This window comes from Chiloscyllium plagiosum, chromosome 7 (genome assembly GCF_004010195.1).
Source record: "Chiloscyllium plagiosum isolate BGI_BamShark_2017 chromosome 7, ASM401019v2, whole genome shotgun sequence".
Lineage (NCBI taxonomy): Eukaryota > Metazoa > Chordata > Chondrichthyes > Orectolobiformes > Hemiscylliidae > Chiloscyllium > Chiloscyllium plagiosum.
The window spans coordinates 61166908-61194344 of NC_057716.1; the positions used below are offsets into that span (position 1 = coordinate 61166908).

Below are 27437 nucleotides of genomic sequence, written 5' to 3' on the forward strand. Positions count from 1 at the left end.
CTTCTCACCACCAGCCAAGTCATGTCTTGGTGCTTGTTGGAAAGTTCTGGCGATGAGGCATTCTGCCAAATGGCTTTGACAGTCTGCTCAGGGAACCGCTCGACAGGATCTGCCCTCTCCTTTTCCGGAAGGGACTCAAGGACACTACGTGCTGACCACTTCCTGACGAACTTGTGGTCAAAGGTGATTTTCTTGATAAATTTCTCCACGAAGGACAGGTGGTACGGAACGGTCCAACTACTCGGAGCGTTCCGCGGCAGCGAGGCCAGGCCCATCCTTCGCAACACCGGGGACAGGTAGAACCTCAGTACGTAGTGACACTTGGTGTTTGCGTACCGGGGATCCACGCACAGCTTGATGCAGCCACACACAAAGGTGGCCATCAGGGTGAGGGTAGCATTGGGTGTGTTTTTTCCCCCATTGCACCGGTCTTTGTACATTACATCTCTTCGGACCCGGTCCACCTTTGATCTCCACACGAAGTGGAAGATGGCCCGGGTGACTGCGGTGGCACAGGTTCTGGGGATAGGCCAGACCTGTGCCACGTATAACAATACTGATATCACTTTGTGTATTATATACTGGCTGGTGGTAGGGTTGGTGATGTTGGGGAGGTGGGAGGATAGGTGACATGCAAGGATGAAAGAAAGGAACACACATTGCAGTACTGAGAAGAAAGCTTTTAAGGAAGTTGTAACTGTATACAATACGTATTACTGCCATCTGCTGGTTACTCACCTTGTCAAACATAAAGACCTTATTTATTCTTCCTCGATAAAGTTTGAATTCATTGTTAATTCCAACACAACAAGCCTGTATAGATTGGCACTGATGATACATGGTTGCATTTTCCACAAACTGTAGATTCACAAACACCACTGTTGCAGGCCGCATTTCAGATAAATAATCCAAAGGCACTGCATCATCAATCTAAGTAAGGAATTCATAATATTGACACAGATGTGTGATATGTACAGTGAGAGGCACAGATTTTTGCATCAGATTCACTAAATGATCCAATGGATATCATTTACATGAATTTTCAAAAGATGACATACTGATATTAAATCTCATATTAAGACTTTCTAAGATTTAGAAGCTTTTATTATAAATTTGTAGTTCAGCACAAATACCAATTTTCACCTTTCCCTTCTGAAACCTATCTCGAAGCCAATTCCTCATTGGAGTACCCAACATTTTAAAAAAAAGTTTTCTAATCAATCTGTTTAGGGATGTTATTTCATGCCTCTGGAGCAGGTTGATTCTTCAACTTGGTTTTCTGGCTCAGAGGTATGGATACTACCACTACACAGCATTTTTTGAATTGTTAATCAGCCTATCCAGGCATATTATGACACACCTCTGGAATAAGTGGGATTTGAACCCAAGGCTTGTCACTCACTTCAGTAAACTTTCGAGCTATATTTCTAACACTGCCAAACCATTAAAAATTAGGGGAATTTTTGGAGACTAAGTCTCTTAGAAAGAAGTAATGAATTAGACAATCGCTTTACAACTTGTTTTGTAAAGGATGGTATTCACCAACTAACTGGTGACTTTCCACTGAAGAATGTTTTGGGTTATGCTAATAATAAATCCTACTTGGGCAGCACGGTGGCACAGTGGTTAGCACTGCTGCCTCACAGCGCCAGAGACCCGGGTTCAATTCCCGCCTCAGGCGACTGACTGTGTGGAGTTTGCACATTCTCCCCGTGTCTGTGTGGGTTTCCTCCGGGTGCTCCGGTTTCCTCCCACAGTCCAAAAATGTGCAGGTCAGGTGAATTGGCCATGCTAAATTGCCCGTAGTGTTAGGTGCAGGGGTAAATGTAGGGGAATGGGTCTGGGTGGGTTGCGCTTCGGCGGGTCGGTGTGGACTTGTTGGGCCGAAGGGCCTGTTTCCACACTGTAAGTAATCTAATCTACTTCCCACACTGTTCTTCCCTAACTGTTTATATTTTGTAAATAACTCATTAATCGAACTCATAAACTAAACTTTTTTTTAAAAAAGGGATATTTGATCATCCATTTCTATTTTGAGTCAGACATTATTTGTTCAAATATTTCATGGATCCCCTTCTTTGTGGAGTGACAAATCTGCAAATGTCCTGACACATCGTAATCTTGCACTTTTATTTGCTGCAATTGATGGGCCTAAATTAACTTAAAACTACATTGAGTTTTCTGTCATTTTTACAACAAAAATAAAGCTCATTTCTCAAGCCAGAATATGCCTTTCAAGGTACAGGCATTCAAGAAGGCATTGAGACATTTGTGAGGGCATTGGATGGATGTTTGCATAGTAATTGTGTGCAGAATATGGGGAAAAAGCAGGAGATGGGCAGGAGATAATAGAGCTAGTGCAGGCACGATGAGCCAAAATGGTCTTCTTCAATTCTATAATTGGATAATTTGGAGATCTAAATCTCATATATAGATAGAAAGACATAATTTTCAATTATAAGTAAGTATTTAAAAGTTAGCAGTTTTAATGAAACTTTATATTGATAAACCCTGTTGGACAAATAATAATTTCACAGAATATACAGCATAGACCAAACATAGGCACAGCTAATAGTGCTAGTGTCAAATTCCATGTACCTTAACCTTTAGTCTTTCTTAGCACTTGCTTCCTCACATCATCAATCCTGTTTATACCCATCACTTCCTATGCTAGTGAATTCTACATTCTAACCACTTTAAATAAAGCCATTACTCCTTTGCTTTATTGGATTTAAAATAACCGTACCATCCCTGCCCCCTCCCTTCCCAAGTTTTGGGTTCTCCAACAAACGAAAAGCTTCATTACATATCTATACTGTCAAATCATTCACAATTTTAAAGACCACTATTGGGAGGCCATTCCAAAGATGTGCAGGTCAGATGAATTGCCCATGCTAAATTGCCCATACTGTTAGGTGGCTTAGTCAGGAGTAAATATAGGGTAGGGGACTGGGTCTAGGTGGAGGGTCGGTGTAGACTTATTGGGCCGAAGGGCCTGTTTCCATACTGCAGAGAATCTAATCCAATTGAGACACCTCTGAATTTCCTCTTTTCTAAAGAAAAGACTCCAAATTTCTATGAACTGTAATCTCTCAGTTATACTAACATTCCATTTTTTTTGCATTTTTCTCCAGTGTTTCTCCTATGTTTCTCCTGTATTTTTTCATAGTATAGAGACCAGAGCCATGAATGGAGTCCAAAAAATGCCTCGCCGATGTCATGTGCCAGCTTAATACAACTCTCACTATGTCAGACAAACAAGCAGGAACTTACCACCATGATACATGAATATCAGCTAGCCACCAAAAGACACGTCCCACTATCATTAGTTTCCATACATACAAAGAAGGACACCACTTTGACTGGGACAGCACACACATCCTGGGACGAGCGAAACAAAGACATGCACGAGAATTTCTAAAGGCCTGTCATTCTAACTGGACCTCCATCAATAAGCACATCAACTTCGACCCCATCAACCTTCCCTTGAAGAAAAAATGGAGATGACACCTTAAGAAACCAGGAGAGGTGGGACATACAACCTGCGCTTCACTGGAGTCTCTCACTGATGATGTTACCTAGTCATGGTGACGAAACATATGAAAATAAACCTTCCAACTCAGCGAGCAAACTTACATCCATAATTCTCACTACTTTGAAAGCTATACCCTTAGAAATAAATCCAATGTTTTAGTGGCCGTTTTCCTTTATTCATAAATTTCCCTAAAACCCTTTATGCTATTACTCTATTCAATTTTTTATTTTCAAAGCAATGTTATGTTTCTTTTTTTTTCTGATTTTCTACCAAAGTGCATCACTTCATGTTTAATAAGATCAAAATGTATTTGCTCCTTTTACAGGTTTTCAGCTTGTCAGGTATTATGAGAAGTAAGCTATACTTCTCAAATTGGCATCATGCGCAAATTTTGTTCTTGAGTTATTTATTCCTAAATCCACCTTATCAAAGTAAATTACAGTAATAGTGGTTCTAAAATTAATTCTTTTAGAACAGCAATTTCTGCCCTCCTTTAAAATGATTAACTACACTTTCTCTATTTTCTAAATTTTTTAGCCAATTTGCATACCATTCAGCTATTTGTCCCCTGTCACCATACACATTCACCGTTAGCACAAGACTATCAATTGGTAGCTAACCAAAGGCCTTTTCAACATCCAAGATCATGTTGCAGCTGTACAGGACATTGGTTAGGCCACTTGTGGAATACTGTATGCAATTCTGGTCTCCCTCAGACAGGAGGGATGTTGTGAAACTTGAAAGGGTTCAGCAAAGATTTACAAGGATGTTGCCAGGGTTAGAGGGGTTGAGCTATAGTGAGAGACTGAATAAACTGGGGCTGTTTTCCCTGGAGCGCCAGAGGTTAAGGGATGACCTTTGAGAGGTTTATAAAATCATGAGGGGCATGGAAAGGGTAAATAAACAAAGTATTTTCCCTGTGGTGGGAGAGTCCAGAACTAGAGGGCATAGGTTTAGGGTGAGATGGGAAAAATTTGAAAGGGACCTGATGGGCAACTTTTTCACACAAAGGGTGGAGGAGCATATATAGAATGAGCTGTCAGAGGAAGTGGTAGAGACTGGTACAATTACAGCACTTAAAAGGCGTCTGGATGGATATACAAATAGGAAGGGTTTAGAGGGATATGCGCCAAGTGCTGGCAAATGGAACTAGATTGGGTTAGGACATCTGGTCAGCATGGACAAGTTGGACCAAAGGGTCTGTTTCGTGCTGTACATCTCTATGACTCAATCAATCGATGATATCAAATCTATTACAGTATTTTTCTTTACTTTTTTTAAATAAGACTCCAAAGTTCTAAATTGTTAGTTAAGCATTATTCAGTCTTTCAGAATCCATAATAACTAATAGTGCATGACTATAATGCATTATGCGTACCACTGATTGTACCCCACACTTATTGGCAAAACAATTTCCTGCACTTTTTATACACTGGCAATGGACTGAAAACAGGACGTCACTCCCTTAGTTCCCACTGCACTCCAAACAATAATGTCTATCTCAAAATGAAACAATATGGAATACTAGGGTAGGAACATTTCTTATTTGTTTAAAATAAAAATTCACAATAGCAGTGAAAGATATATTCTTGTTTCCAGGCTTTTAAATGTGGCAAATATTAATTTATTAATGTTATTAAGGCTGACATTCTGCCATGACTTAAATTTTTTGCAATTAAAGGAATGACATTGATATGCAGAAACGTTTTTTACTTGCTCAGATTGAAAATAAAGAATAGGAATAAGTTTGAAAACTGTAATTTGCACAGTGCATACATTCATATACTACTGAATAATTCTGATACAAACTTAAAGTTGAATCTTTGAAATCCATTAATTCCTTAAGACATCAAGAATTTTGGCAGAGAGGGAACACCTATTCTGAAAAGTTCTGCCGATCCTATCCCAACAGTCACTGCATCAGAGGTCAGATCAGTTTTCCTTCATGTGAATCCAAGGAAAGTGATGGGACCAGACGGAGTACCAAGCTGTGCACTCAGGGCATGCGCAGATTAACTGGCAGAGGTCTTCTCGGATGTCTTCAACTCTCCCTGCAGCAGGCCACTGTTTCTGCCTGTTTCAAGAGGGCCAACGTCATCCCTGTGCCTACAAAGGCTCATGCAGCATATCTCAATGCCCTAACTTCGGTGGTCATGAGGTGCTTTGAAAGGCTGGCCAACTCTAGTCTCCCCACTACTCTTGACCCACTCCAATTTGCCTATCGGACCAACCGATCCATGTCAGATGCCATATAACTTGCTCTTCATTCCTCCCTAAAACATCTTGAAACCAAGAACAGCTACATAAGAATCCTATTCATTGACTATAGTTTAGCCTTCAACACTATTATCCCCTCGAGACTAATTACTAAGCTTAGTGATCTCGGACTAAGTCCCACTCTCTGCAACTGGATCCTCAGTTTCATGACCCACAGGCCACAATCAGTGAAGATTGGGGACAATATTTCATCCTCACTAACAGTCAACACTGGAGCCCCCCAGGGATGCGTACTCAGCTCCCTACTGTACTCACTGTATATCTATGACTGCGTTGCCAAATACCAGACTAATGCCATTTACAAATTTGCTGATGACCCCATCATAGTCAGTCGAATCTCAGATGGCAATGAAACAGACTACAGATGGAAGGCGGAAGACCTGGAGAAAAATGGTGCACTGAGAACAACCTAGCTCTCAATGCTGGCAAAACCAAGGAACTCATTACTGACTCCCATTCATAGAATCCATTTACCAGGCCCGCTGTCAAGGAAAGGCTGCCAGCATTCTCAAAGATCCATCCCACCCTGGCAATGTTTTTCTACAACTTCTACCATTGGGGAGAAGGTACAAAAGCCTGAAAACAGGCACCAGCCGGTTTCGAAACAGTTTCTATCCTACTGTTGTTAGAATACCGAATGGACTCACAAACTCTTAACATTTGTCTGTACCCGTGTTTTTGTTTTTGATGCTGTTTACCTATTATTTACTTATCTATGCTACTTAACTCTGTGATCCGTCTGTACTGCTCACAAGACAAAGCTTTTCACTGTGCCTTGGTACACGTGACAATAAATTCAATTCAATTATAAAGGTTAATATATACAGGACTAGATGGAATGTTAAAAATGGACACAATTCTTCAAATAAGCTTAACAAAATTGATTTTATAATGAATTATGCACGTGAAAAATAATTTGCAACGTCTGAAATGATCATACCTTTAGTAAAACTGTTTTCAGGAGATATTTACGAAGGACAGATTCAAGTTGTGCATTTGGCAATAACCTTGATGTTTTTCTTATTGTCTCTGTAAACAAATCAAAAATCAGATTCTTATGTCAAAATGAAAGCCAAAGTATGCAGCTAACCAAGCATAGAAAATAGAAACTATGGAAAAAACATACTTTTGCTAACGCCAACTTCTTGATACTCCAAATGGGTTCCAAAAGATTTTATATAGTCTTCCACTGAAAAATGAGGGTCCCTTTTAATGTACCGCACCTGTAGTAAAACATATTTTAAAATGAAAATATCAATTTGTTTCATAATGACTCATAGTCTATAGACAATTGGCTTTTTAAAAATATTTCTAGTACATTACTATTATTAATCTTATTGGAAACAATGTAAGGATAATTTCAAATATAAGCATAGTACTGCGCATTAGAGAAATCTGGAATAACAATGTAAGAAATGTAAATTGTGTTAATGTTTCAAGTCCAATAATTCGAAATAATTATATTGGTCTAGAAATGTTAACCAGCGCTGAATCTTACTGTTTTTAGATAAGTTTCAATTGCGTCTAATTCCATGGATTTGTGCAGGCTAGATCACTGACCTGGTCTTGTGTGATTTTTAACTTAGATTACTGAAAGTATTGAAAGAGGTTAATAGTTTTATTTTTAAAAAATGACCTGAGACGAACGAGGAGCCAGGATAAAAGAGGAGTTGACACCTGGGGCAGATAATCAGTTACCTTTTGGAATGATTTGGAGATGCTGGTGTTGGACCTGGGTGTACAAAGTTAAAAAATCACACAACACCAGGTTATAGTCCAAAGGATTTAGTTGGAAACACTAGCTTTCAGAGTGGTGTTCCTTCATCAGGTGGTTGTGGAGTATCATAACCCTTGGCTTACAGTGCCAGAAACCCAAGACTGAAGGCTGTCTCCCTTGACTTGGCTGAGCACTGCTTATGGCTGTGGCTTCATGTCTGTGCTAAACAACATAGCAATACAGCAGTACAGTGAGTTTGGTATCCCGAGAAGCAAGACAAGACTCCAGGTAGATTCAAAATAGTGAGTGTGAAAAGAGCAAACACGTAATTCAGAGCTGTAGCCTGGATCAGTCCAAGAGCTGGCTTGTGTCCCTAAGTGCAAAATGTCCTTGCAGCAGTATTGCAATAATAGTTATCTTTGAGCCCTAAGTTACAGAGTTGCAGTTCAAAAGCAGATTATGAGTGGATCAGTTGGGTGCCATAAGGGCTTCTAGAGGTTGGCACACTGTCAGATGATAATATCTGTGGATGTAGGTTGCATTTGGCTGATGTCCATTGAGCATGCCTTGAGATGTTGGTGCCTGGTGTCCAATATGGATATACTTTGGAGCAAGCTGGTGAATTCAGTACCTGCTCTGACTGCCTTGTCGAGAATAGCGGGATATCTAGTTTACTTACAGTGACTGGCAGCATAAAAAGTTGAAAATCAATGAAACATTTGCAGTTAAGGTCTCTAATGAATAATAATCCTTCTTAATATTCAGCACATCACTGCCTAGTGAGTATCTCATCTTGACATCTGAAACATGGTCAAAAAATGCAGTAAGTTGCTCCCCCAGAAGCCTTGAAGGATTTCTCAAATGATTTTACCAGGTTTCTCATCACAGTCCTCACTTTTCACTCTCTACAGTTGCTGTCAGACCTGCTGGGTTTCTCCAGCACTTCCCGTTTTTATTAAGGATAATTTCAAGTTCATAGAATCCCCTTAATGTGGGAGTAGACCATTCACCCATCGAGTTCACATCGACCCTTGAAGAACATGCCATCTAGACTCATGCCCCCACCTTACTGTTGTAACCCCACATTTCCCATTGATAGTCCATGTAGCCTGCACACCCCTGGGCACTTAAGGGCAATGTAGCATGGTCAATCCTCCGAACCTGCACATTTTTGGACTGTGGGAGGAAACTGGAGCAACCCACACAGTCATGGGGAGAATGTGCAAACTCCACACAGGATGGACTCAAACCCGAGTCCCCAGCACCATGAGGCAGCAGTGCTGAACGCTGAGCTACTGTTCTGCCCTCAATTAATTCTTCAAGTTCTTGACCACAATCACTTAATATGCAGCAATGAAAGCAAGGTCAGGCAGCACAAAAGGAAATCACTGAAACTCACATTTGGAAAGGATATCAGGGCAAAACATTAATTGAAGAATAACAGGTATTTGAAAATATTTAACGAAATTAAGTAATAAAGGTAGAACACACTGAGGTTCTTAAATGATATATTACAAACCAAACTAAGCATGAGGAATGTTTTGTTTACCTTCACAGCTCTTTCATTTTCTATCTTTTCAACAACAAGATTTTCTCTGTCACACAGTTCCCATGCATTTGGGGATAAAATAATTGTGTTGGCTGAAGCAAGTCCTTCAGCTTTCCGAACTTCATCGACTGCTCGACCAATCAATGCATAATAGCGAGATTCTTCATCACCCATTACTACTTTGGAAAGCTTTCCTGCTGAAATACCTGCAAGAAAAATGTACATTGAATGGCAACCTTCCATTCATTACTGATTTGCAGAAACACACTAACTTTCCAACACCAGTTAGCTTAATCTTTCTTGACTTCCATTAACCAGTTTGTCTGAACCTCACCATTCCTGCAGCAACCAGAGTTAAATCAAAAATACCTTCAACAATAGTGCATAAAATGACAAATATAAAGTATAATTTTAATGGTAGGTTCAAGTCTGGGCTTGGGCATGGGGGTTTGTTAAAATAACAGAAAGATGGGTATCAGATTGGAAAGCAGATATGATGCCACCGCCCCCTTGCTTAAATTGGCAAGGCATTTAACTGCTACAAAGTCTGATGAAAAGAATGAAACCTGATGGAGCAATGACATTCATCAAGCTTACAGAAATTACAATGACACAGACAGGCCTGTTGATGTGCAAAGTCCTAACATCTGGGAGCTTGTGCCAAAATTGGAAGAGCTGTCCCACAGAATAAACAAGCAACTGCCTGACACAGTAATCATGGAATCAAACCTTCCAGGCAATGTCCTAGGTAACACCATCACCATCCCTGGGCAAATCCTCTCCCAATGACAGCACAGACCCACCAGCGATGGCAGTGTAATGCCAGTAAATATCACAGAGAGATCGTTAGATTCTCTCTTGTTGGAGATGGTCATTGCCTCACACTTAAGTGGTTAAAATATTACTTACCACTTCTCAATCTAAGCCTGGATGTTGTCCAGATTCTGTTGCACTTAGAAACAAACTGTTACGGTGTCTAAGGAGTCATAAATGATGCTGAACATTATACAATCATCAGCAAACATCCCCACTTCTATCCTAATGATGGGCGGAAAGTCATGGATGAATCAAGTTGGGCATAGGATGTTACCATAAAGAAATCCTATATTGATGCCCTGGAGCTGAGATAACTGATCTTCAACAATTACAACAATCTTGCATTGTGGTGGATATGATTGTAAGTAGCAGAAAAAAATTCCCTGATTCTCACTGACTCCAACATTGTTTGGGTTCTTTGATGTCACACTCAATCAAGTGCTTCACTGATGTAAAGATCAGTCACTCTTGCTTCACCTCTGGAGTTTGTCTCTTTTGTCCATGTTTAGACCGAGGCAGTAATGAGGTCAGGAGCTGACAGGCTCTGGTGGAACTCTGAGTGTCAGTGTGCAGGTTATGGCTGTGTCAACTGCCATTTTACTGCACTGCCACTGACCTGTTCCATCAATTTGTTGGTGGTGAAATCAGGAACCTCTGGCTCAGAGACCAGGAGGCCGTTCACACTGCAAATGATAAGTTTCAATCCTTCAAATTGTGAAGCTAAATGGCTGTTGAGCTGCCGATTTGAGGGGCTTGAGTTCATCAGCGTGGCCACTTTCATTGTTTCATGGGTGATGTGCTACTTCCTATAATGTAATTTACCTCACTGGATAAACTGGGGGAGATGGTGCCATTGAGGTGATGTCACTAGACTGAGAATCTAGAAATTCAGGGTGTGACGAAGTATGCCTTCAAGAGGAATTTGGTCTTTCTCTCGCGTCTGCTCCATGGAAGGCAGAATAAATAGCATTGGGTTTTTAAAACAATATAGACAAAAATAGCATGAGTGGGTGGAGTCAGGCTCACACAGACCTAGGGTTTTGGCTTTCAGTTGGTGAAGTTGGGGTTTCAGAGTTGAAACTGCTATATACAGCTCTCTCTCTACTGCTTCAAAAAGCTTGAGTTCTCTCTCTGCTACTAGATTCAGTCTGACAGCATTCCTTCTCCTGGACTGAAGGTGATAGCAACTGAGAGAAACCTGTTTTACTAAATTTGCCTTTGCCAAGGGTGTGTATATGAGATGCTGCTTTTTGAAATAGTTATTGAGTAGTAGTTAAAATGTAAGTTATTTTGTTAACTATTTTGATAGAGTTAAAGTTATGCAATTTTTTGAGTTTGCATTTTAACTGCGGTATATGAATAAAAGTGTGTTTTGCTTAAAACCTAGTAATTTGACTAATCAAATTACATCTGGAATGCAGTGGCTTACACATTGCCTGTAAATAAGATAAAAGTTAAGGTTGAAGTTATCTCGTTTATATATTTTCTGGATGTTTGGTCTGGTCCAGAAAAAATACTGCAGGCTCTTATTGAGATTAAATCTCTGATTCCAGTTTGGATGTAGGATTATTGGATTCAAAGACAGAGAGGGGTGAGTGTTAGTGCTCTCTTTTCAGATGCTGCATTTGGTTGCTTTATATAGGCTGTGCCTTGTGTAAAAATGACTCTTTTAGTGGTTTCATGGGTGTGGAAGAAGTCACTTGGGGTAGTTTACAGAAGGTGAGTAAAGGAAAGATTTCAGAATTGACGGACAAGCTGGCATTGAGTTAGTCTATGCCCATAAGGAAAGGGGCGATGATTACAGCAACACTGTAGTTCAATATTTGCAATTGCCAGAAATGCAATCAGAATCATTGGAAATGGCTGACTTTCAATTGCATATGAAGCAGTTTGAATTAGCAATGAAAGCAAAGAAAGAAAGATAATTGAAACAGAACAAAGGGTAAAATAATTAAGAAAGCTTGATTTTGAAAAGGAAATAAAACCATTTGAGTTATGATTGAAAGCAAAAGAGAAAGAAAGAATAGCCCTTGCAGAAGAATGGCTAAAGAGAAAGAAGAAAGGAAGAAAGTGACAATTTTTGAACACCTGAAGGTGGAACTGAAAAGTGAAAGTCAACTTCAAATGGCAGAGGTAAAAGATGGGATTAATGATGAGGACAAAGATAGAGAACAATCCCATCATAGCCAAAGCCTGATAAGGATTTGCTTAAATATGTCCAGCATTGCCTAGGTTTGAGGAGAAGGGTGTCAAAGCCTTTTTCATTTCATTTGACAAAGTGGTTAACAAATGAAATGGCCGGTGACCATGTGGATATTGTTGAGTCAAACAAAGTTGGTAGTAAAGTTTTTGCATCACTATCACAGGAGGTTTCTAGAGATTATGATGAGGTGAAAAAAACCATCTTTACTGCATATGAAATGCTGCCAGAAGCCTACAAACAACTTAGTTTCAGGAATCTAAGGACAGAATCTGGTCAAATTTACACAGCGTTTGAAAGAACCAAACAAAGCAACTTTAATAGGTAGATAAAGGCAGCGAAAATAGATTAAAGGTATGACACTCTTAGAGAGAATGGTATTTGGAAGAGTTCAAAACTTCAGGAGAATCCCTGTAATGTGGAAACAGGCCCTTTAGCCCAACATGTTCACACTGAAGGGTAACCCATCCAGACCCATTCCCTACATTTATCCCTGACTAATGCACCTAGCACTAAGGGCAATTTAGCTTGACCAATTCATCCAGCCTGCACAACTTTGGATTGTGGGAAGAAACTGGAGCACCTGGAGGAAACACATACAGACACAGGGAGAATGTGCAAACTCCACGAAGTCGCCTGAGTCTGGAATCGAACTCAGGTCCTATGGAAAATAAAGAACATGAAATCATGGGAAGGGTTAAAGCATGAAGACCACTGGCAATCTGTGTTCTGTGGCAGGATGGGATAGCCATAGTGGAACATTCTTACACCAATTAGCAGAGTAAGGTTAAGGCTGAAAGGTCATGATGGTGTGACGAGAAAACACAGCAAGTTTCTCTGTTAAGTGTTATTATGACAGGTTTGGGACAATAAATATTTGGGGCATGACATTAAAATATCTAATTAATACTTAGTAGAGTCAGCTTGAGACAGGAGACTATTGTAACAGATGGAATAGCTAAATGTCTATCATGACAGGTTAGTCTGGAATTGAAGATCACTGTCGCACAGTTAGCAATAAATATCTAACCGTGACATTAGAATAACATTAAGTTGAATGTACAACTAACGAGATAATGGGAACTAACATCACTGGTTTATTGTGTAGCCAGAGTGAGGTACTTTGATTAATATAGTTGGACAAGCTGATAAGCTAATAGAAACATGATAAAAAAAAATTAAAATCCACGGACCTGAGGTTCGTGGGCATTCAAGAATCTGCTTCCTCAGTGTCAGTTTTTTGTTTGCAAATAAAAGACCTACTTCTTGAAGAACTCTCTGCGTCTCTTGGTGATTCTCTATATTTTCTCCACAATAGTCCCTGGCGCTGTGAGGCAGCAGTGCTAACCACTGAACTTCATTTCCTGATGTAATGAGAACTCGTGGAAGAACCAAGTTAAGATTGCAAGGTTAGCAGCTGAAATGGCAGATAATACAAACTAGTTCTTAAATCAACATTTGAGTTCCAGCATCAATTTCAATCTGTGAGAGATGGAAATTGAAGAAAAGAGAAATCTCCGGATAGTAAGGGAAAATGAGATCCCATTGAAGAAAGTAAAGGTAGTTTACCACAGGGTAAAAAGGAAACCCATGAGAGGGAGAGAGAAGTGAAAAAGTTCAGATGTTACTGCGATAAAGTAAGACACGTGAAGTTACAGTATTGCTGGTTTAGAAAAAGCACTGGGAAGATGCGTGTGGGAAAACAGGATAAGCCAGTGGGTTTTGTTAAAATAGTAAAGGAAATCACACTGGAAGCTAAAAACCGTACAGCCCGGTTGGTTGAGAAGAAAGCACTCTTTGAACAATTTACCTGTGTGGATAAGGCGTACTCATGTATGACAGAAGGAGTAGGAAGATAAATTAAGATTTTAAGTGATGGGGAATAAGTCAATCTTTGATGGTGAGATATGAAGAGATATATAATTCAGAAGGAGTAATACAGAAAAGGTGGTAATTAATGATGAGGACAGTAGTGTTCCACTGTACAAAGTGAGGTTGGAGAGTCTGGTGAGAAGTGACAAAGTGGTGGCAGGAGTAATAGAGGAATTCTCAGTCCTGGAAATACAGTTTATCCTCAGCAACAATACAGCTGGATCACCAATGGGAGTGATTCTTACTGTGGTTGAAAAGCTAGTGGAAAATCAGAGAACTGTGGTGTTTCAGGAAGTATATCCTGGGATTTGTCTTGACTGTGTGGTAACAAGGCCACAAAGCCACAAGTTAAAAAGGAGAAATCAAAGAGTAAAGATCAAGAAGTTGGAGTTCAATTATCAGAAACTATGTTTGATTAAATGATTAAGAAAAAGCAAGAAAAGTAGGTATCTTTTGTTCCAAGAAGTTAGCTGAATTACAATAGAAAGAGGAAAAGCTAAAGCAGTTGTATAAAAAGACGTATACAGAAAAAGAATGTGAGTGTATCCTGGAATGTTACTATCTTAAAAATGAAGTCTTGATGAGGAAATTGAGACTATCATATATACAGGCAGATGAGAAATGGGCAGAAGTTCTTCAAGTTGTATGACTGGTGGTTTATAGAAAGGAGGTGTTGCGAGTTGCACATGAATTACCAGTATGAGGTCACTTGGAAGTAAGGAAAACTGAAGCAAAAATACCAAATCATTTTTATTGGCCTGGACTTCATAAAGATGTATATGAATTTTGCCAGTCATGTCACACCTGTCAGGTAGTAGGAAAACCTCAAGCAGTGATAAGGCTAGCACCCTTAAGATTCCTCTTCCAGCATTTGAGGAACCTTTTACAAGAGTCTTAACTGATTATGTAGGATCCCTACCTAAAACAAAAAAATGGGAATTAATATTTGTTAACTATAATGGATGTACCTATAAGATTTTCAGAGGCCATTCCATGATGCAGTAGTACAACTAAAAGGATTACAGAAGAGTGACAATTTTTTTTACTAGATACAGACTATCCATAGAGATACAATCAGATATGGGATCAGATTTTACATCAAAATTAATCAAGGAAAATACATACAGCAATAAAAAATTCAAACTCCCATGTACCATCCAGAATTGCAGGGAGAATAAGAACAGTGTCATCAAGCTTTAAAGATCATGTTGAGGACTTAAAAGTTAAGACTATCCAGAGGATTAGGAAAAAGGAATTCTATTTGTACTTTTTTATATTTAGGGATACACCTAATGAATCAACTAAATATCATTTGAATTATTTTTAGAGCATGAAGTGAGAGGGCCAATGAAATTAATTGAGGAGGAATTGGTGAGTCAGATCTCAGAGACTACATGTTTGGACAAATTTTAGGAAGAGACTAAATAGAGTGGGTGAGTTGACTAACCAACATTTAAAAAGTAACAGAGTACGTGATGAAACAAGAAGCAGCCAAGAGATCAAAACCTTGTAACTTTTAGTGGAGATAAAGTGTTATTGTTAGTCCCAATGGTAAGTGAATCAATAAATGCAAGGTTCAGTGGGCCTTATCAAATAGAAAGGAAATTGAGCGAGGTGAATTATTTGATAAGTACACCAGACAGAAGAAAAGTTACAGAGTGTTTCATGTTAAAGTATTCATCAGGTATTTTGATAGGGAACAAAACCAAAAGATGAAAGTGGAACTGGTTACAACTCAGAGTGGAGAACCAAATCAAGATGATTCTGAATTTGACGCTCCTCAAATTGAAATGGATAATAAGGAAGTTCTTAAAAATTGGGACAACTAATTATGTTACCTTGCAGAGGAAAATCAAAATGACCTGAAAGATTAATTATAATCAATTGCTACTACAATCTGTGGAACTTATTGCTGCAGAGGGCTGTGGAGGGAATGTCATTGAGTGTATTTAAGACAGAGATAGATAGGTTCTTGATTCTTCAGGGGGTCAAGGGTTATAGGGAGAAGGCAGGATAACAAAGTCGAGAAACATATCAGCCATGACTGAATGATGAAGAAGTCTCAATGGGCATCCTGGCTGAATTCTGCTCCAAAGTCTTATGGTCTTAATGGAAAATTCTCTTTGCATTTTTGAAACTAACTAATTTACCTTCATAAACAAAAAGTAACATATATAGTTAAATCAAACATAGTTTAAGAACTAAGAGTACAAAAATCAAGCTCAAGTATTGACAAAAATATTTTGTGCTTATGAATCTGACTTAATAATAAATAGCATGTTGGTGTTTGTTTGAACACATAATTCCAAATTCACTGCAATACATAAATTGAATAGGACAAGATTACAAAAGCTGCTGATGAACGCAATTACCTATTTTTACTCTGAGCTTGACTCCTACTTCGGTTTCCTTGTTATCACATTTATCCTGGATATTTAGACTACATTTTACAGCTAATGTGAGAATTTCACTCAGTTCTTTCCTTCGCTCTCTCCATAGTGCCAACATTGCATCGCCTGTGGGAAAGAAAATGGTCATACATCGTGCTAAACTATTACTTTGTTTTGCATCTTTTCAAATTAAATATTAATTGCATTGCAGAATATCAATTTACAACTTCTTACCTGCATAGTTCACAACGTCTCCCCCTGCTCGAAGAATATCTAAATGAAATTACACTTGTTCAGAATTATTTAGTTATTAGGGAAGTGAAATAAATTTAAACTGGATGGATCTAAACTATACATTATATATGATTTAAAGTTTATATTACTATATGAAAGGTGAGATTATTTTCTGAATTGTGGCTTCTTTTAAATAAGTTAAAATGGATTAAAATATCATCTGAAAACCATGATTTCTTTTCTAAATTATCTGCAAAAATTGCATTCTTAGAAATAGACAAAAACAGAGAGAGATTGCTGTCCAATTCTACAGATAGCCAGAGTTACCACCGGTATAAGAATCAATTGATGAAATACATTTGACACCAATCCCTATGCACTGAGGCTACAGTAGCTGGCAATTGAGCAATTGAGCAGGCTCCTTCTGGAAGAAATTGAGTTTTTATCAAATGGAGGCTTCATAGAGAGAGAGAGATAGCTAGGTGAAGCATTTCCTCAACCAGATGTGAAACACGGGCTTAATTCCTTGTCAATATACTGTTTTCCATGTTTAACCTTAAATTGTTTTCATGCTTGTAAAGATCTGATGCTGTTGGAATGAAAAATCCCGAAGTTTTTCTTCATGATCATCCATGTGCTTTTTTCTCATGTTATATCAATATATGTAAATTTTTCAATAGGAAAAGCTTTATTCAATGAATCATCAGCTAATCTTCTTCTGATATTAGCTTTTCATGAATATCAGTGTTCTGTTGTCTGAACCTTACCACATGCTACCCTAAATTCAGTTACTTGTTAATAAATCTCACAGACAATCTAATACTGAAGAAATTACTTTCATTTTCTTGTATGTAGCAAACTAAATAAGACCCTCAAGTAATCAAGTTAAGCCTCACAACCCAGTTAGCTATTCCCCGGATTAAAGGCGGAATCTAACTATGATTCCAACCAACAGCGTCGATCTCGGAATGTCCAGGTTTTGATCCTTGTACCATGTTGTTCTCTGGAGTTCTGCTATTAAAGAATCCTAAAGTCGAATGTCTATTGGTTCTTCTGTCCTGTGAAGATTCTGATATGATATTATTGATGATCCTATTGATCCATTCATCCATAACATTGATTACACTTCTGTAGCTCGCCTTCTTATAGGAACAGCTTCCCTGTTCCTTGTTACATTCGATATTAACTGCCTGTTTAAAACTCAACTTCCCTGCAATTCACACTTTTACTTCAGGACACCTCATTCTGCACTTTTGTTATGAGGCAGCAGGTTATCAAGCAGTGTTACTTTCTCTCTCCCAGGAAACAGCTTGTTTATGTTGCTTCATCTCCTTCTTCCCGCGGATGGTTCATTGGCATGTTGCTTTCAGTTCCTTTGAAACAGTTTCTCCATGTCCTTTTCATCTCAAGAAACAGTTTATTCCAGAAATAATTATTGCTGATTCTTTCAATCCCTGGACAGTTATTAAAGTTTTGAAGTTTACAGTGTCACAGTTTGATGTCGTGAAAGCTACCACAATGTGTGCATTGTGTGACTATCCACTAAATTAGTTGTCATATTTCAGAATCATGTAGGACTTTTGGACAGGGTTAAGCGCTTATGATTAAAGCAAATTACTACGGATGCTGGAATCTGAAGCCAAAAGAGAAAATGCTGGAAAATCTCAGCAGGTCTGGCAGCATCTGTAAGGAGAGAAAACAGCCGACGTTTCGAGTCTAACTGACCCTTTGTCAAAGCTTAAAAAAGGGGGAGAAATAGGGAGGTATTTATACGAGGCTGAGAGAAGAAGCAAAGGTAGCAATAAAGAGGTGATAATGACAGTGCATAGAGAGATTATAGGGAGATTAGGAGCTGTGAATGACCAAGGCTGAAGCCAGTGCAATAAGAGGTACAGAACAGTGAAAAAAAGATAAATAAAATAAATGAAATAAAATTATCTGAAGTTGTTGAATTCAATGTTGAGACCGTGTAAGGTATCGGGTTAAAATTGTGCAGAATAAGGGAACAGGTGTTGCTTCCGCAAAAGCTTACCTTATAAAATTAGTCTGTGCATGCCAATACTAAATAGTGAGAAGCGAAAACAGAATTATCTTTGACTAATAGGGCAGAGCAACCGTGTAGCAGGATGTACCAGGCATAGGAAAACAGAAGAAGCGAAAACAGGTAGAATTATCTATGATTAATAGGGCAGAGTGACCATGTAGCGGGATGTACCAGTAACAGGAGAATAGTATGCCCGTCTCCGGAGGGATGTGGCCAAAGATGGAATTTAGTTTGGCAGGATGATCGCACGAAGACAGCAAACTGTGCCAGGATAGTCACATATAAGGAATGAGATAAATAAGAGTAAAGGGCATCAGGCTTAGAGTAATGGGAGAAGTAAACAGAGGTGGAGGGAAGCTGGAGCTTGTGATAGGCTACTCGCTACAGCAGAAGTAACCAATGGGGTGAAAGGGGGGGACCGAGAGACGCAGCTGAACAGCAAAAATCAGAATGTAACCCTCAGATCGGGTGCTTACTCATTAGGCACCCGTTCTTGCAAGTACGTATCAATAAAATTCACTGCTTCAGAATTTGACTCAGACTGAAATTTATTAATATGTGAGTTTTGTTTCTCACAGACTGGCAGGCTGTAACGTGCCTAATCGGAAGGTGAGATGCTGTTCCTCCAGTTTGCGTTCAGCTTCACTGGAACATTGCAGCAGGCCAAGGACAGGCATGTGGGAATGGGAGCAGGATTGTGTGTTGAAGTGGTAAGCCACAGGAAGGTCCAGGACCTGAGCGCTTATGATATTGCTAAGGCTGCTGCATGCACAAGATGATAACAGGCACAATGCAGTCATGCCATTGAAATGTCACAGAGCATACTGAAGGAAACAGTCATATTTTAGATCCGTTGATAAATCTGTTGAAGCCCTGATATACAAAACTGACCGCTCTTGATATCAAGGTAGCATTTGACCAAGAATGACATTAAGGAGTCCTAGAAAAATAGGAGTCAATGGGAATCGGGAAACTATCTGCTAGTTGGAGTCACATTAACGCAAAAGAAGGAAGATTGTAGTTGTTAAAGATCAATAATCTCAGCCCAGGACATCACTGCAGGATTCCTCGAGGTAATGTCCTAGGATGTGCATCTTCAGCTGCATCAACAATAAATTTTCTCCATCAATATATATTAACCATTTGAATGAAGAAATTGAATGCAATATCTCCAAATTTGCAAAGGACACCAGGCTGGGTGGCAATGTGTGCTTTGAGGAGAATCCTAAGAGGTTGCAGATTTAGACAAGTTGGCTGAGTCAGCAAATATTTGGTAAATGCAATATAATGTGGATAAATGTAAGGTTATCCATTTGGGTGGAGAAAGCAGGAAGGCAAATTATTATCTGAATAGTGGTAGTTTAGGAAATGGTGAAGTGCAATGAGACCTGGGTGACATGGTGGAACAGTTGTTCAAGGTTGGCATACAGATGCAGCAGATGGAGAGGAAAGCTAATGACATACTGGCTTTCATAGCAAAAGAATTTGAGTTTTGGAGTAGGGTTGGCTTGCTACAGTTATACAGGGTTTTGGTGAGGCCACACTAGAGCATTGTGTGCAGTTCTGGTCTTCTTGTCTGAGGAAGGACATTCTTGCTATTGAGGGAGTCCAACGCAGACGGATTCCTGAGATGGCAGGACTGACATATGAAAAAAGACTGGATCAACTGGACTTGTACTCACTGGAATGTAGATTAATGAGAGGGGATCTCATAGAAATATATAAACTCCTGATGGGACAAGTTGGATTTGGGAAGAATGTTCCTAATGTTGTGGAAGTCCTGAACTAGGGGTCACAATTTAAGAATAAGAGATAAGCCATTCAGGACTGAGATGAGGAAGAATTTCTTCAGTTAGAGTTGTGAACCTATGTAATTCTCTATCACAGAAAGCTGTTGGTGGCAGTTCTTTAGATATATTCAAGAGGGAACTGGATGTGACCTTGTAGCTGGAGGGATCACCGGGTATGAAGAGAAAGCAGGAATGGGCTACTGAGATTGCATGATCGGCCATGATCATATTGAATAGTGGTGTAGGCACGCAGGGCTGAATGGCCTATTTTCTATTTTTCTAACCTTCCCTGCTCAATTTTCCTTGTCTATATGCCTTGTCTACCTTCTTCGTCTATCTTCTTTGTCTACGCACAAATCGGAGAGTTACTTATTCCAGCAACCTGGTGCAGTAGTATCCCACCCTTCTTGTATTTCTCTGGTGTTGGTTTCGGGTCAGGGAAAGAAGCCAATGCTTTGCAATGACAGCAGCGTGCAATCTTAAATGTAAAATGACAGGGGAGAAAATCAACAACTACTAAAATTCTGCTGCCTTGTTCAAAACATAGGGCAGAGCTAAGAATATTAATAATGGTCTTTATTGATTTTCCCAGCCAGTAGTGATCTAGACATCTCTCACAAATTCATCTCTACTCACGGTCCACAATCTCTGAGATGTATCCATTGAGTGTCCTGGTCAGGTGGTCAGCTCCACTGCCTTTCTTGCTGTTCAGTGTGTATATCTCAGTGAGACTGGTGAATCCTGACAGGGAGAGAAAGAGATAAAAAGTTCGCTTTCAGTGTGGTTCACAGACCCTCCCACCTGTCCGCACTGCTCTTGCTGCTTTTACCTGAAATGTCAGCGAAGAGCAGGACTCCATGGAAATGTTCCACATCAGGGATGGGCCGGTCCACGCCCTCGTAGACCACAAGGTCAGGCACGTTGGCAGCAAGTTTGCAGATTTTATAGGTGCCGGCGAAGATGGTTTTCTGCTTGCCAACCCTCAGCCGAGTGAGTGGCCGGACGAAGCTAACAGCATGCCTGGCGGGATTATAGTCCATGTGCCTGTAGCCCCCTTCCCACTGCTTCCTCCCCTTAATTTAACACCCGGAGGGCCACCGCTTGAGTTTTCATCGCCTTGTGACGGCTGGGCCACCGATTGTGACTTCACGGCACAGGCCTGGGCTCCTTCCTGGGCTGGCATTTGTCTTTCACGTATCAATCCTGCAGATGACGGTGTCTCCACCTTCCTAGCCTGAAAGGCAAGGCAGGGAGGGATGGAGTAAGTAATTTGGATGCATTTGCAGGTGTGTCTCCCCCGCCAGCATGATTTATTTTGCTTTAAAGATTGATTTTTTAAAAAAAACTTGAGTGGGACGCCAAAGAGCACATTTATTTGTAATTAGGGCTTCCAGGCAGAGCCGACAATTTTCTGGGGAGATGGTTCGGAAATTGACAAGGAGCGCATGGTGGATTTCCTCAAACGGGGTCTTAAAATTAACGCTCGACAATGTAAGCTTAACCCTTGAACTGTAGTTTTAATGGCCAATCGCCTGTTCCTATGATCTGTGTACATCGCAGCCCAATTGAATTGTTGATTACTTTAGGGTAAAAAAATCTTCATGACAGTATACAGTCTCCAGAGATGATGGTTTGTGTCTTGTGGCCAAGGTGCGTTAAACTATCTGCAAGACTTCACTAAAGATCTTTAGTTCCTTCCAAACCCACCACCATTCCCATCTAGAAGGACAAGGGCAGCAGATACTTAGCAACACCACTAACTACAAGTTCCCTTGAAGCCACTCACCATCCTGACTTGGAAATATGTTATAGTTCCTTCAATGTTGTTGGGTCAAAAAAGTTAACAGCGTTATGGGTCTACCTATAGTACATGAACTGCTGCAGTTCAAGAAAGCAGCTCAACACCTCTCAGGCAAAGTAATAAATGCTGCAGAGTCAAACTTTTCAAGTCCCATTAGTGAATAAAAAAAATGTGTAGCTCAGTGTCCTGTTGGAATACAGATTGTGCTGCATTTGCTGTGGATGAAAAGAGTTGACATGTTTTCCAAAAGGTAGTACCCAACTGATGTTTTGAGTCCTCAGTTCTGTCATAAGCCTCCCTATTTCTCTTTGTTCAAACCTGTATATCCCTTGATATCCAGAGGTATTGGGATTTGTTGTCTCACCTTTTGTCTGTATTGGAACATGTGATCTGAGTTGCATTTGTTTTTATGTGAGAAATGTAGTAGGTAAGGCAGATGAATTTAGGCCTTAGATTAGTACCTGGGAGTATGATGGTATTGCTATTACTAAGACTTGGTTGAGGGAAAGGCATAATTGGCAACTGAATAGCCCAGGATATAGATGCTTGAGGCAGGATAGAAATTGAAATAAAAGGGGTAGAGAAGTTGCATTTCTGGTCAAAGAGGATATCACAGCGGTGCTGAAGGAGGGCACTATGGAGAACTCGAACAGTGAGGCAATATGTGCAGAGCTCAGAAAGAGGAAAGGTGTGATAACAATATTGGGGCTGTACTATAGGACTCCCAACATGGAGCATAAGATAGAGGTGCTAATATGTAAACAGATTAGGCAAAGGTATAGGAGCAACATGGTGGTGGTGATGATGGGAGATTTTCATTTTCTCAACATTGACTGGGATTCACTTAGTTTTAGAGGTCTAGATGGGGCAGAATTTGTAAGGAGCATCCCGGAGGATTTTATAGAGCAGTATATAAATAGTATAACTCGGGAAGGGGCCATACTGGACCTGATGTTGGGGAATGAGTGCGGCCAGTTGGTTGAAATTTCAGTAGGGCATTACTTTGGGAATAGTGATCACAATTCCATAAATCTTAGAATACTCATAGACAAAGATGAGAATGGCCCTATAGGTGGAGTGCTAAATTGGAGGAAGGCCAACTATCAGCTCAGATGGGATCTATTCCAGTTTATTGAGGGAAGCAAGAGAGGAAATAGCTGGGGCCTTAACAGGTATCTGCAGCATGCTTGAACACGGGTCCTGGAGGACTGGAGAATTACTAATGTCCCCTTGTTTAAGAAGGGAAGCAGAGATAATTCATGTAATTGTAGACTGGTGAGCCAGGTGTCAGCGATAGGGAAGCTGCTGGAGAAGATACTGAGGGATAGGATCTATTTACATTTAGAAGAAAATGGGCTTCTATTTACATTTAGAAGAAAACTGATGTACAGAGAGATCTGGGTGTTGGGGCTCAGTGTACCCTGAAGGTGGGAACATAGGTCAATAGAGTGGTCAAGAAGGCATACAGCATGCTTTCCTTCATTATATAGGGTATTGACTATAAGAGTTGGCAGGTCATGTTACAGTTATATAGGATTTTGGTTCGGTCACATTTGGAATTACTGTGTACATTTCTAGTTGCCACATTACCGAAAGGATATGGATGCTTTGGACAGGATGCAGAGGAGGTTCACCAGGATGTTGCCTGGTATGGAAGGTGCTAGCTATGAAGAGAGGTTGAGTAGTTTGGGATTATTTTCATTAGAAAAATAAAGGTTGGGTTGGGGGGGTGGTGGGACCTGACTGAGGTCTACAAAATCATGAGAAGTATAGACAGGGTGAATAGCAAGAAGCTTTTCCCAGAGTGGGGGACTCAATTACTAGGGGTCACGAGTTCAAGGTGAGAGTGGAAAAGTTTAAGGTAGATATGAATGGCAAGTTTTTTACGCAGAGGGTGGTGAGTGCCTGGAACCCCTGAGCAGGTAGTAGAGGTAGGCACAATAGCATTACTTAAGATGTATCTAGACAGATACATGAATGGGCAGGGAGCAGAGTGATACTGATCCTTAGAAATTAGGTGACAGGTTTGGATAGACGATTTGGATTGGCGCAGGCTTGGAGGGCAGATGGGCCTGTTCCTGTGCTGTAATTTTCTTTGTTAACCGTGTACTCCTACTGTACCTTCTTGAATGCATCCCACTGGGCTGACACAAATTTACCCTATCTGCTCCTAGTCCACTGTGGTTAAGTCATACCTAATTTTATTAAAGTATACCTGCCCTTGTTTTCAGCCCCATCCTTGTTCTTTTCCACAACAATCTTAAATCTAATAAGAGTTATGATCACTGTCTGCAAAATGCACCTACTTGTACTTCTATCTCTGATGAAGAATTATTTCAGTTGAAAATGTTAGCTTCATTTTTCTCCATGGATGCTGAAAAACCCGCTGTGATCTCCATTTTTTTTACTTTCACTCCAACCACTTGCCTGGCTTCATTACCTAAAATTAAGTCCTGGATTGCCACTCTCTTGTAGGGCCTTCTATATACAGAGGAACTCAATTATGCAAACAAGATGGGTGGGTACTATTTCGTTCGGATAATTGATTATTCGGTTAATTGATTCAATGCCTCTCCTCTGGGGCTAGGAGTTCTCTGAAGTTTCCTTTTTCCTCACTCTGACTGCCTTGCTCGCTTTCTCTGTCTCAGGCATTGTTTCTGAGCATACACTTGTGTTTAAGGGATGTGCAGCATTGCTGAAGCCCCCCCACCCAATCAGTTCAATGAGATTGACACAGAGGGCACTTGCTAAGTCCGTTCCCATTCAGGAGACTAGGCAGTAGTACACCACGTGAGATCCTTTCCTCCTCCCCCCCCCACCCCACCCTCCAAGGCAGCTGGACTGGACACCAGCAGTAATACTGGTGCTGCCTTTGGGGGGGGTTGAGTCTCAAAATAGCACACACACACACAAACATACGCACCTTTTTACTGCAACCTTTTGACAAGTTCCACCTTTTCCCTGTACAGGACAATGTTGGAGAGATTATCTGGGGAAGAGGGGTTCAGAATACACCCCAGTATAGAACTCCAGGGAAAGTGTGGGGGGAGAGTGGGAGAGGGCAGGCAATCAGTCATTTGGAGACGGTGCCTGGGCTCCCATCGATGTCCAGGACTGTTCTTGGCAGTGTTTCAGTAAGCTGGGTTCATTTTTAATCATTGTAAACAAAAGACACGATCAGTGTTGGGAACGCCTCTTTGCTGTAATGTTTCTATTGGGATCTTAAGATCTTTTTCGGATAATCCGAAATTCGGATAATTGATATTCAGATAATCGAGGTTCCTCTGTACTTGCTTAATGTATTTTAAGAATTCTTGGATGTATTTTAAGAATTCCACTCCCTCTAACCCTTTCACACGGTGTAAGTTGAAATCCTGTTCTAACACTACCCTGTTACTCTTGCATTTCTCTGAAATTTGCTAACATATCTGCACTTCTGTTTCTCTTTAACTGTTTGGAGCTTATAGTAAAATCACCACCTTCACTCTGCTGTTGGCCTAACCAGTGCAGAGGAGACCAATTTCATAGAATTATAGAATTGTACAGCACAGAAGAGGCCTTTTGGCCCATCAAGCCTGTACTGCCAAAACTGTGCTAAATCTACACTGTTATCGCTTCTCAGCACTTGGCCTATAGCCTTGAATGTTATGACATTTCAAATGCTGATCCAAGTACTTTCTAAAGGTTGTGAGGTTACCTGCCTCTACCACCTTCCAAGATAATGCATTCTACTATCCTGTGGGATAGTATCTCTGCTACTGGACCTACCTCCCACTAAGGTTTATATTCTACCCCTTTCACTATTCTATGCTTTATGTTCTGCACTAACCTTCATCCACTCTAAACTTCTACACCCCTAACCCTGCATGCCTTCTGCGCTGCCCTTCCTTGGGAAACCTTACAACCTACACAATATTAATGTAAGTTTGCTCACTGAGCTGGAAGGTTCATTTTCAGACAGTTCATTACCATACTAGGTAACATCAACAGTGAGCCTCTAGTGAAGTGCTGGTGTTATGTCCTACTTTCTATTTATAGAATAGGATTATGTAAATAGAAACTGGGACATAACATCAGCGCTTCACTGGGGGCTCACTGATGATGTTACCTAGTATGGCGACAAAAGATCTGAAACTAAATCTTCCAGCGCAGCAAGCAAACTTACAGCCAAAACCTTAACATGAGCTACAAATCTTCTCAAAAGTCATGAACAATATTAATAGTTGCGCCACTCACTTTCATCTTCTTCAATATCTGCCTTTTTTAATTCCAGGAGCAAAACAGACCACAGTATAGCAGAAAGAATGGGTGATGTATTGCCCATCATTTGGCTCTTCATCCCTTTATGAAAAGAGGATCCTGACTGTGACTGCCCTAAGCAGGGGCGGGACTGTTTCTGGAGGCTGCACTTGACTGAATGTGCCCAGATCTCCTGTGTGAACACTAACGCTCTTGATTGGATTGAACCCTGCTGACAGCTGTGGCAAGCTTCCTAGCTTGGTGTATGTGTTAAATGATATGGCAGGTAAATTTGAGGTGATGTCACTTGTGATGTAAGAAATCTAGCAGCTATTTGCATGGCATAAATCCTCATAATCTTTGATGTGATGTTGGGTTAGAGGGGATAAAACGCCACTTTTCTTTTTCCAGTCAAGTAAGAATTTAGATAGGGCCTTGGTTTATCATTTCATCAATAAATTGAGATCTTCAATAGTGCAGCACTCCCTCCATATGCCAGGTTTTGACTTTTGCGCTCAAGCCCTGTAGGAGGAATGTGAACCGACAACATTACAATTCAGGCACAAGAGTACTCCCAGCTGAACCACATCCTACACCAAGTTGTCATGGCTTTAGCATCTAGGTTTTTTTAATAAAGGTATCTTCAAATTTCTGCACCCATTTTCATAAAATAGTACTTCTTGATGTTTCTCTTGAATACTCTTTTTCTAAGTTTAAAAATATATTCCTTCATTCTTGATTGCCTTACCAGAGAAAATAATTTTTCTGTCTTTTTAACATTTCCAATCCTTTAAGTATTTTGTCAGATCACCTTTCAAACCTTGGTGTTCAAGAAAATACGAGACAAATTTATGAAAGTTGTGTGACCCCAACATTTGACTCACCAAACCTGAGAAACATTTTCAAGAATTTGAGCTGTATCTTCACCATGGCAGTATGTCCTTTCTGAGGTATGATGGATGAAGTTTTCTCA

At 40.1% G+C, this 27437-nt stretch overlaps 1 protein-coding gene across 1 annotated transcript in view; it reads right to left on the reverse strand.

The window, feature by feature from the left end:
* LOC122551928 (adenylate cyclase type 10-like) overlaps nucleotides 1–21901 on the reverse strand; it is a 187001-nt gene extending 165100 nt beyond the window's left edge. The window contains exons 1-8 of the mRNA XM_043694498.1: nucleotides 21254–21901; nucleotides 21061–21165; nucleotides 16591–16629; nucleotides 16339–16482; nucleotides 9079–9284; nucleotides 6939–7035; nucleotides 6753–6841; nucleotides 739–930 (exon numbers count right to left, since the gene is read on the reverse strand). Coding sequence (XP_043550433.1) covers nucleotides 739–930; nucleotides 6753–6841; nucleotides 6939–7035; nucleotides 9079–9284; nucleotides 16339–16482; nucleotides 16591–16629; nucleotides 21061–21165; nucleotides 21254–21464 — 1083 coding nt within the window. The 5' untranslated portion in view covers nucleotides 21465–21901. The remainder of the gene's footprint in view (nucleotides 1–738; nucleotides 931–6752; nucleotides 6842–6938; nucleotides 7036–9078; nucleotides 9285–16338; nucleotides 16483–16590; nucleotides 16630–21060; nucleotides 21166–21253) is intronic.
* Nucleotides 21902–27437: the final 5536 nt, after the last annotated feature.